The 12,050-nt window shown below is 42.6% G+C and overlaps 1 protein-coding gene across 1 annotated transcript in view; it reads left to right on the top strand.

Annotated features, from left to right (window-relative positions):
- LOC141103144 (inter-alpha-trypsin inhibitor heavy chain H3-like) overlaps positions 1-12,050 on the top strand; it is a gene marked incomplete in the record, with an annotated part of 321,136 nt that overhangs the window by 60,350 nt on the left and 248,736 nt on the right. Inside the window, 2 exon segments of the mRNA XM_073592423.1 lie at positions 7,784-7,894; positions 11,011-11,136. Of these exon segments, the coding sequence (XP_073448524.1) occupies positions 7,784-7,894; positions 11,011-11,136 (237 nt within the window).

The raw sequence follows: 12,050 nt of genomic DNA, 5'->3' as shown, positions 1-12,050 counted from the left end.
ATCCCTATTTCTTTCTCTCGTGCACGCAATTGCATGTGGCCGGCGGCAATCGGGTCCCCTGCCATGCAGCAGGTGCGCGCCTGCTATCGCCCTTAAAGGTACAGATGTAACCGTATGGCGATTCGTGGAAATGAACCACTTTGCCAACATATATCGGCTTGAGCCAGTCGGCAAATGGTTACGTTTAGGAAGTATGTTCTAATACGCTCTTCCAATTGCTTTTTTTGCCTTAGATATTGATACCTTTTTGGCTGGTGTAGCCTTCTTGTGGATGTTTGCAGCTTGCTCATCCTGGGATGCACGCCCACCCATCTGCTGCTCTGCGGACTGCTTCAGTCACTTTGGGATTACCCATTGATTTTATTCCTTGTGTTTCCTTTTTTGTTTATTGTACTGTGGATCATCATGTGAGTATTAGAATGGTTACATATATTATATACCAAATTTATACTCTTATATTGCTTGCTATGTTCACATCGTGCTTTACAGTGTGATTATCATGCGACTATGTTTACATTTCAGACAATGAGAATAATGAGAATAATGAGAGTAATGCATGAATCTATCCATTGGTTATAGAGGGGGTGGCTGGAGAGATGGGGCGGCTCTCTTGCGGCCTTATAGACGCACCGCCACTGCTGCTTCAGCAAGGTCTCTCCCAGGTAAAGATTTCAATGCAAACTGGGTTTTCAAGATGCGCTGTTCAAGCTCTTTTGAAGAAGTACAAAGAAACATTGAGGACTGTAGACACAGTGGTGTCCAAGGAAACTTAATGCAGCAGTTAAAAGACACATCATGCTTACTTTCCTTTGGCATTGAAAGAGGTCCAGCAGTGCCATCAGCACAGATCTGGCAGAAATCAATGGGACCCAGGTACACCCATCTATTGCCCACAGAACTCTGACCAGAAGTGGTCTTCATGGAAGAATTACGGCCAAAAAAACATAACTCCGACAAGGAAATAAGGATAAGCGACTCAACTTTACACAAAAACGTAGGAACAGGGCTGCAGAAAAATGGCAACAGGTGCTCTGGACTGATGAGTTAAAATTTGGGAATATTTGGCTGTACCAGGAGGCAGTTTGTTTACCGAAAGGCTGGAGAGCAGTACAATGAGTGTATGCAGCAACAGTGAACCATAGTGGAGGTTCCTTGCAAGTTTGGGGCTGCATTTCTGCAAATGGAGTTGGAGATTTTGTCAGGATCAATGGTGTTCTCAATGCTGAGAAATACAGGCAGATATGTCTCCATCATGCCATACCACCAGGGAGGTGTGTGATTGACCCCACATTTTTTCTGCAGCAAGCCAATGACCCCAAACATACAGCCAATGTCATTAAGAACTATCTTCAGTGTGAAGAAGAACAAGGAGTCCTGGAAGTGATGGTTTGTCCCCCACAGAGCCCTGATCTCAACATCATTGTGTCTGTCTGGGATTACATGAGTTGACGGAAGAATTTGAGGCAGCCTACATCCACAGAAGATCTGTAGTTAGTTCTCCAAGATGTTTGGAATAACCTACCTGCCGAATTCCTTCAAAAACTGTGTGCAAATGTACCTAGAAGAATTGATGCTGTTTGAAGGCAAAGGGTGGTCACACCAAATATTGATTTAATTTAGATTTTTGTTCTGTTCATTTACATTCCATTTTGTTAATTGATATAAATAAACTATACTAATACTTCTATTTTTAAAATCATGCTTATTTTACAGCATTTTTCACACTTGCCTAAAACTTTTGGAGAGTACTGTATGCTCTACAATTTCTGTATACACGGCACAGATGATACAGTCTGCCACTAACATTGACCGCTTTTTTTTTTTTCCTGTAATTTCCTAGGGCATGGTTTTATTGCCTGTTGATCCTGTCAGATCTATTTTTCCTCTTCCTATATCAGAGTGACATTGCTGTTAGTTCTGCAATAAACTCACACAGCAGCAATGTTATGGTGGTTACCCTGTGGGCAGAGCAGTCTTTTATAGCGATGTCATTTTAAATGGATGTCAAAGTGAAACTTTAGCATAGAAATGAAATGCTAGCAGGTAAGCTTTTTTTAGTAAAAATGTTGAAGCTTTAAAATTATACAAGTATAAATCTTAAAACAGATTCAACATGTAAATTAATCAAGAGAAGTGTAGACACATTAGAGGGTGGGAGAACCCACAGGTAGGTGAACGGATTTTGAGGTACATTTGGAAATCAGCATGGATAAGAGTAATTTGTCAGAATGCATGTGTGACGGACTGCGGTACTCAAGAGGAGTATGTCCATCATATAAGAATCCCTTTCCCAGTAACCGAATGATACAAGACCCCACAGACCACGCCGTCACTAGTCGGGACAGAGTGTAGGATGGTGAAAAACATAAACGTTTATTGAAAATTTCATAGACAATATATATACCACACAAAATCACATAAAAGCTTGATCACTTTATCGTATGCAAAGGAAACTGTATACAGGAATGTAATTAACATAACTAAGGAATCACCAACATACACTATATGCTAATCCACATCTAGCAACTAATAGCTGACAGTGATATAATTAACATGAGCTAATTAACTAGGCACTTAAATCAGCCTAGGTGACCGGACCATTCGGCACCTACAACCCTGAATACAAAGTACTGTAAAATACACATTATTACAAGTATAAACACATAGATGAGAAGACAGACAGAAACATTAGGGGATCCAATTAACAATGGGAGAGACTCAAATTTGTATATTCTGTGCAATAAAAAGTAATCAGAAGGCAAACAAGATTCCAGTTGTGTGATACAGTGGAATTAATTTATCTTCATAGATCTCTTGAGGATTATGGTTGATAAATATTTCTGTCCCAAGTGAAGCTGCCTCTCCAACCCAGTCAGCAGGAGAGCCACCATATTTCCTCTGACCATTAACCTGTACAAGATTAATATTACCTCTTTCCATCCACTCCAGAAGGGAAGCTTTATTGTCCTTATTCAGAGAAGTAATCCAAACCACGGTCTTAGCATATAATAAAAAGTTGACCATTATTATAGTCAGTGGTTGACCCATTATAATCAGTGGGTAGGAGGCTTGCCCCTAATCCTTTCCAAAATCCCCTGTCCTGGTTGGGTCTGTCATAGCCTGTATCCTGGGCAAGTCCAAAATATGTGGAACAATGTCCCAGAGTGGTTCAGACATCTCCAGAAGATGTCCACATAGACAGTCTGTGTAGAGAGAGTTAATATATATGGTATATGGTATTATACTGTGCTATATTGAGCTATATTATAGGCATTTTAGCGTGGTTGGCTACAAATACTTGTGTACCCTCCTTGTGCTCAGAGTTCAACAGTCCTTTTTAAGGCTACTTTTTCTATGTGTCATCAAAAACTGTAGATTTTGTTTAGCTGCTGGGGCTCTCTTATTTTTTTTAATGTTTATTACACATTTATCCATGTTTTTTTTCTGCTGGGTTAAAAAAAACATAGGGTTGGGATTTAGTGATTCAGAGTCTTGTGTGTGTGTGTGTATAGGGGGATGGTGGTTGGTGGAGACATTATTTCTTTTCTTTTGCTAGGGCCTTTTTTAAGGTCCAATCTTTTGTTTTCAGCACTTCACTGTATACAGCACTACTTTACTGTAAACAGTAAAATAGTGTGCACCAAGGCACCACATATGTATTCCCCTATTCCATGGCTGACTTCAAATCTAGGTAATCGCATTTATTAAAATGCCAGGCAGGCCTAAAATTAGATTCAGAGGTTCTGCATGCAAAGGTACTAGGAAGTAAGCAGATTCTGTCTGACAAAGCAGTAGTGCTATACAGTCCCAGAACATGCAGGAGGTGATGCATGACAAAGCCTTGCACTTCTTCCCCTTCGCGGACACAGAACATCCAGTTGTCTCTAACTGCTGCTAATGCACCATCTTGTTTCTTCTCCTCCTCTTCTGCTAATTCTGCCATAGCCCTGCAAACTGGCAACAAGTCAGCAGGATTTTTTGATCACACAATCACTGATTGGAGGGAAGGGACACACCCCCTTCACACAGCACACATGAACAGAGCTAGGGTCCTTTCACACGGGCTTTCCGCTCAACGGACTCTACTTTGCTCAGCGGGGGATCAATCCTCTGATCCCTGCTGAGCAGGTGGATGACAGGTCCATCTCCGCTCACTGTACAGGGACGGACCTGGTGAAAGAAAGAGGTGGAAGGTGCGTGATCTGACGCTTTGATCGAAATTATGCAGTTTATTCATATACAAAAAAAATTAATGCATATAAAAAGTATCTACGTATTCATAAAAACTAGGTAACAAAATATACACAATAACATTTAGAAATTAGACATGCAAGGGCAAGTGCTCAAAGGTGGACCTGTCAGAGCTCCGCTGTCCTCTATGGGGAGATTGGATAAAAACGGACCGCCTGTCTGTTTTCCTCCGATCCTCCAGATGGAAAATAGGGTTTCTGTCCGTCTGGATTTCACGGACAGGATCTGATACCGGCAGATGTCAGGGGACATGTCACCGCTGAACATCCGCTGCTCCATAGAGGTGCATGGAGCGTCTTATCAGGTCCGCCTGAAAAACTGACAGGCGGACCTGATCGGAAAACCCATGTGAAAGGGTTTTAATCGGCTGGAGCTTCTTCCCCCGTCAGAAGGGATTCATACTGATAGCAGAGGAACAAAGCAACAGACATAAATTACGTAAAAGTGAAAACTCCTGCGCTGTCGGGGGGGGGCCTACGTTAAAGGACACTGCTGCAACACCTAAGTACTGATCCAAAGCAGGACAAATGAAACAAAAGTAAGGGAGGATGGTGGTTGCGCTGTGATGAAGGGGGGAGGGAGGGGGAGAACTGCAATGCTGACTAAAAGTGGCGAAGTGTGCTATAAAACGAAAATATAGAAGGATCCTACATGCTACAAAGACATGGTAAGGATAAAGTGCAGTGCAAGATAGCTGATCAGCGTAACTGATAAGTTACGAGCGGACAAAGCCTGATGTATGAATGGTATATGTCAAACAGTGACTGCTTAAATAAAACAAAGCAAAAATACATATACAAATTAAGATAAAGTAGTGACACAGTGCAAACATATATACTGCAAAAATGTATATGATGAGTCCAAATACATGTGGGCTAGTGCCCCATCAGTGAAAAAAATGTGCCAAATCCTGGTGGACTACAAGTGACAAATCCCCAGGGAAAACAGTTCTATCATCCAGTCCAAAACAAAACACGTGATAAAAAATACAAAACGATTCCAATAGTGGGGGGAGGGGGGATCTTCAGTGAGGACACCTCTGTGTTTGCAAGCCGCTTACCTTACAGCAGTAAGGTATACAGCCTGTGTTGCAAATGACCCGCAGGTGTAGACGTTCCGTGTATACAGGTAGTAGTAATGTTGAACATGCCAAGCAAAATATATAAAATAGAAAAAATATACAGCATGTAAAATAACTCTGCGACGACCACAGTGGAGGGGAGGATGTAAAACACACAGGGAGGGGGAGGTTGCACTCACTTTCATAAAGTGAACGTAGGCATATATCCACGAGCGCCGAGCTTGTATACCTCCTGGGGTAACATCAATCTGGCATCTGTCCCCGTGCCTGGAAACTGCAGTATGTCCCCGTGCCTCTCTCCTCAGTGTTTGTCGGATAGAGTAGTGATGTACAATGTAAGGGGAAAGAGACGCACATAGCGTGATCCCATATAAAAATATATTTATTAGGTAAAACAAGTCCAATCAACTTATATTTAAAAGCATTCTGCAGTATGTAGTAACCACGAGCGCCGAGCTCGTCTCCTGTTGACTGTCTGTGGCAGCGTCCCGTGCTCCAATCCTAACACGTATCGTTACGTCACGTGCCTTGTTCAGAGGATGAGACATAAATTACACTTTTCCTCTTAATTCAGACAAGTACACACTATGTGCTTTGTTCATATTTCATGTATGAGGTTTACAACCACTTTAAGTCTCTCTCCTGCTTTACATTGGGGTTCTCCCCTCTTCCTCAAAGGCTAAGCCACCATGATAGTCACCTGGGTGTTCCAATTGCCCTGTACTCTGCTCCTTCTTGAAGAACCTTATTCTGTTGTGGAGCAGTACTGCTCCCTTGAAGGGGTTACTTTACTCCCACCTTTACTTGACACTGTTGTCCACTTCAATACAGAACTCCCCCTGTGACACACCAAGATGGCTTCCAAATTTCACAAGAATCCTCTGTCTTTAGTAAACACAGACTTCTCCAATATGGCTGTGGGGAACCTACTACAGAAGACAAGTCAGTCCTCTGCAGGATTCCCTCTAGTATAGCCTTTTTCACCAGGGTGCCTTGGCAAAGTACCTACAAATTGCCCTGAAATAGTTTTTTTTCCTTAATAAACTAAAGTCAATGGACAACGTCAGATCTATTTGTTTCAGGATTTCGTTTTTTGGATCTTATAAGACAGTTTAATTGTTGATAAATGTCTCGAATTGGCTAATGTTCAAGCCATGGGCGCCCCTGCAAGCACCACTTGGCTTGACAAAACTTGATTTAATAATCAACTGAACTGGGTGAAAAATGTATCATCTGCAAAATGACAGCATCCTCTCAGAGGCAGCACGTTTGTATTCAGACAGTGGGTTGAATGAGAGAAAATGAGTCTTATATGGTTAACTTTACAGCCTACCACTTCTGCTTTGACAAAAAGAATACAAGTTAATAATCAACAATAAAATATCGTTGTGTGGCACTAATATGATACAATTCAAAACTAGATGTTGGTTACTAAGGCCGCATGTACATGTGAGTTTACGAGCTTTTGACATTTTTTGCCAAAGCCCCTGAACTCAACTCAATAAAAGCCTATGTGTCCATGTACACATAGGCTTTTATAAGACTTTAGGAGCAGCAGAGTTTAGGGGCAATTAAATGTCCCTCTCCTGAAGGCAGAGGAATCCTGTTCAGAATAGGAACGTTTAGGCTAAAACACAAATGTAGCAAAATCGCAGAAGAAAAAAATGCAGTACTGTTTTTTAGCTGTGTTTTTAGCAATTTTCTGCTGCCAGGAGAGTTAGGTTTAGGTGCAGCTAGTGTACCTGAATGGTTCCCTTTTAAAGCCAACTCAGCCAAAGTTGATATAGGTTTTAAGTGGGCTTGAGGCAGCTTCTTTTTGCTATTCTTCACAGAGGTTCCAGTGGCAAAATAGGTCTCAGCCATTTCCCATAAGGGAATAATGAGGGTGTCCCCTCCTCGAACATGCGTTCAAATAGTAACTATTTTATTTTATGTTCTGGTGGATCTATGGGTGCTCTTGCCTAAAGACACAATTAACTTTTATGGCAATTTGATGGAAATTGGATTTCTACTGAGTAGATCAACTCTCTGTGACCTATAGACATATAAGAAATCAGAGTATGGTTCAACTTACAGGTCACCAAACAGAATTGATGTATGAATTGTAGGTCGAGTTTATATTCTGGGAGGAAGCAGTAGAGAATCGGTTACCAGAAATTAAAAAGAAATATAGAGTATATTAGGCCACATTATATGGTTGCCAGAAGATGTGAATTTAAAAGTCGCATTTGGCAGGTAAGTAACCCTCAAAGTAAAAGGATCATCTATGCACAATTAGTTTTCCAAATGTCCACACTTGTCAAGTTTTGCAATTATTACTTAAAGTCTTATCATAACAAATGTTTTATTTGTAATTTACACTTGAGGAAACAGACTAAATATCAGAAAATATATATTTTTTCAAAAACATTTTTTTTTAACTTTATGATTTTTTTTGATTGCTAATTTCAGATTGACATAGAGATATATGAACCACAGGGAATCAGCTTTCTTAATGCTGAAGCATCTTTCATAACAAATGACTTGCTGCCGGCCATCAAAAAGTCCTTCTCTGGAAAAAGGGTATTTTTTTATTTGTAAATAGCAAACATAAAGCATTGTATATTTTGCCATTTTGTGTTATTAGATCAGGGGTAGGCAACCTTTTGAGCACAGTGTGCCGAAAAATGTTTTCAAAGAAATTGAGCGTGAAGATTTTATAACAAAAAAGTCAACCTCACACTCTCAATCACAAAAAGGATTTTTTATAAAGTAAATGCTGTAAACTACTTTAGTAGTGATAAATTAACATCCTGCACTCTGCCTCAGATCAGCCCCAATTCCTGTACCTTTATACCTCAGATCACTGTCCCCTCTGCAAATCTGCCCTACCACTGTAACCGCCTGCACATCTGCCCCACCACTGTAACCCCTGCACATCTGCCCCACCACTGTACATCTGCCCCAACACTGTACTACCCTACACATCTGCCCCACCACTGTACTACCCTGCACATCTGCCTCACCACTGTACCACCCTGCACATCTGCCCCACCACTGTACCCCCCTGCACATCTGCCCCACCACTGTACCCCCCGCTCATCTGCTCCATCATTGTAACCCCCCTGCTCATCTGCCCCACCACTGTAACCCCCTGTATATCTGCCCCGCCACTGTACAACCCTGCTCATCTGCCCCACCAATGTACCCCCTTTCTCATCTGCTCCACCAACGTACCCCCTTTCTCATCTGCCTCCCCACTGTAACCCCCTACACATCTGCCCCACCACTGTACTATCCTGCACATTTGCCCCACCTCTGTATCCCCCCTGCTCATCTGTCCCACCACTGTAACCCCCTGTACATCTATACACCCTGTTCTTCTGTACCACCACTGTAACCACCTGCACATCTGCCCCACCTCTATACCCCCCTGCTCATCTGTCCCACCACTGTAACCCCCTGTACATTTGCCCCACCTCTATACCCCGCTGCTCTTCAGTTCCACCATTGTAACCTCCTGCTCATCTGCCCCCACCAATGTTCCCCCTTTCTCATCTGCCCCACCACTGTACCACCCTGCTCTTCTGTCCCACCACTGTACCTCCATGCACGTCTGCTCCACCACTGAACCATCTTTTCATCTGTCCTGACACTGAACTTACCTGCTCATCTGCCCCGACCACTGTAACCCCCTTTCTCATCTTCCCCACGACTGTACCTCCTACACATCTGTTCCACCTCTGTTCCCCCTGCTCTTCTGCCCCACCACTGTAACCCCCTGCTTATGTGTTCCACTGATGTACCTCCTTTCTCCTCTGCACCCCCTGAACATCTGCCCCACCTCTGTACCCCCTGCTCCTCTGCCCCACCACAATAACCCCCTGCTCATCTGTCCCACCATGGTACCTCCTTTCTCCTCTTCCCCAACACTGACCCCCCCTTCTCATCTTTCCCTCCACTGTAACCCCCTTCTCATTTGGCCCAACACTGAACCCCCCCTGCTCATCTGTCCCACCACTCTAACCCCCTGCTCATCTGCCCCATTACTATACCCCCTTGCTATTCTGTCCCATCACTGTAACCCCCCTGCTCATCTGCCCCATCAATGTACCCCTTTTCTCATTTGTCCCACTACTGTACCTCTCTGCACAAATTCTCCACTGCCGTATCCCCATGCTCTTCTGTCTCACTACTGAATCACCTTCTCATCTGTCCTAACACTGAACCCATCTGCTCATCTGCCCCACCAATGTACCTCCTGCACATCTGTCTCACCTCTGTACCCCCCTGCTCATCTGCCCCACCAATACACCTCCTTTCACATCTGCCCTGCTGCTCTACCCCCCCTGCTTTTCTGCCCCAACACTGAACCCCCCTTCTCATCTGGCCAAACAATGTACCCCCTGCCCTTCTGTCCCACTGCTAAACCCCCCTTTCCTCTCTTCCGCCACTGTACCTCCCTGCACATCTGCCCCACTGCTGTACCCTCCTGCTCTTCTGTTCTATCTCTGAACCCCTCCTACTCATCTGCTCCACCTCTGTACCCCCTTCTTATCTATGATATGCGTGATTTGCAGAGTGGAAAAAGGAAGCAGAGATGAGACGCCTCTACCTGTCCTGACACACATCCTGCTGATCCACCTCTCGCATCCATGTGATGTATGTGATGTATGTAATGACACATACAAGCATCTGGAATGGATGCGCAATGATAAGCTCAGGTCAGGGGCATTTTCTGAAAGCAGTGGGCCTGTGTGCAGGATCATAGGTTGGGCCCCCGCAACTGAGAAAAAGTGGTTAGGTGTGATTTTCATTGCGCTGAATACTGGCTGTGGCTTAAAGGGACACAGAGTGCAGGGGTTCAGTAGTAAGTGACACAAAAGTTCAGGAATAATTTTAACAAAGTTCCCAGAAGCTCAACAGTAATTCCACAAATTGTCACCTTATTGTGGTTTTCTCAATCACAGTGAAATCCCTTCTTTCTGAGATTGGTAGTGGCAACCAAGCGAGTCATCTTCCTCCAGATGGTGGACGGGGCTAGCAGGACTGTGATTGGCTTTAGCAGTGGCCAATGATAGTCGTCCTCCTGCTGAAAACAGGGACCACCGCACCCTAACAGAACTGCACCCAATCTCTTCCCCATCACAAAAGGTGACAATCGCAGCTACAGCAAAATTAGAGAACCAAACAATGTTTCCCATCTTTTACAATGTGTGGGGGCACAGTGCCTCCCCCTCAGTGCAGGTGCAGTGTGGGGAATTCTGAAATTAGAATGCATTAGTGTCTCACTGACACTTCCCTGCGCTGCTCTGCTGATGGGGAGGGAGTTGAGTGCCGGCAAAAGAGGTGCTGGGGAATTTGCCTACCCCTGTATTAGATTCTTTTGAATGTTTTGAATTTGGTAGGCAAACTGTGTTTTTGTAACAGTATTTGTCTACAGAAGTTAGCTCGTATAAACAACCTTTCCAAAAATCTCACTTGGAAGAATGACCATTATGCTCAAAATTGCTCATTCATTTAGACTAAGCTGTTATGTTTACAGATACTGTATATTCTAACAGTTACAGTATTTTATAGTACATGTCTAAATCTGATTGGTTGATATTCATTGAACAGTCTCATTTCAGACATTTTAATGAACAGAGACCATGTTCGCAGCAAGAAACTGATGAGTCGTCTACTTTTACCATCTTTAGGGTCACATCTCCTTCAAGCCCACATTAGATCAGCAACGCTCTTGCCCTAACTGTACATCAAGTTTAATGGATGGGGATTTTATTGTAACATATGATGTAAACAGAGAATCTCCAGGAAACATACAGGTGAGTTCTGTTTTTGGAAAGTTTTCAAAAACGTAAATAACAAATTCATTTTTTCAAAATTCCTTGAAAGCGTAAAGAACCTATAGAAACAAAACTTTGTGAATGTTTAGGATATCTACTGTAAACCCAAGGACGCCCATGTAATATATTGCAGGTTACCAGTACCAGTTCAGTTTGGCTGCATTCGTTTTCTCTTTTTAGAACATTTTCAGCAAGTACACTAAATACCTGTCAATCTTTTTTTTTTTTTTTTTTTTTAAGGGTAAATTGTACTAACAATTTACAGCACAATAGTGACGGCATCCACATTGTAAAAAGTACAAAGCAATAGTACAAACAAAGTAAAAAAAGTTTACAAAGTGATCAACATCAAAATATGCTGCAGCTTGCACAGTGACAAAGTCAAATGAATAAAGATATACCTCACAAAATCTAGATTTTGTCTTTGTACTTCACTTAAAAAACAGGATAACTAAACAAAAATCAAAAGCGGGAGCTGTCGTTTACGGCACGGGCTCTGAAGATCTGGCACGGTAAGCCGGACCTTCAGAGCACATGCGCCAATGAAGTTATCAGCTACATGCACTCTGAATATCTCCTAAACTGTGCAAGTTTAGGAGATATTCACAGTACCTACAGCCTTTTTATAGGCTTACCTGTAGGTACAATTAAAAGAATAAGACATTTCTTCCTCTTTAAAAACTTTCAGCAAACTCAAAATTGTTTATTTTGAGCAGATGGAAGGTTGTACAGGTGCATACATACTGTATGACATGTTTCTGATTGTTGGACATATATGTTTAGTGGGTTACTCAAATCAATATATTTTTAATGTTTTTGAAAACTCTTTTTATTACATTTTTATACAGTACAAACATAGAACACAAAAAAACGGAGCAGGCAACATACCCGTT

This window comes from Aquarana catesbeiana, linkage group LG07, assembly GCF_042186555.1.
Source record: "Aquarana catesbeiana isolate 2022-GZ linkage group LG07, ASM4218655v1, whole genome shotgun sequence".
Lineage (NCBI taxonomy): Eukaryota > Metazoa > Chordata > Amphibia > Anura > Ranidae > Aquarana > Aquarana catesbeiana.
This window is presented reverse-complemented; position numbering and strand designations above follow the sequence as displayed.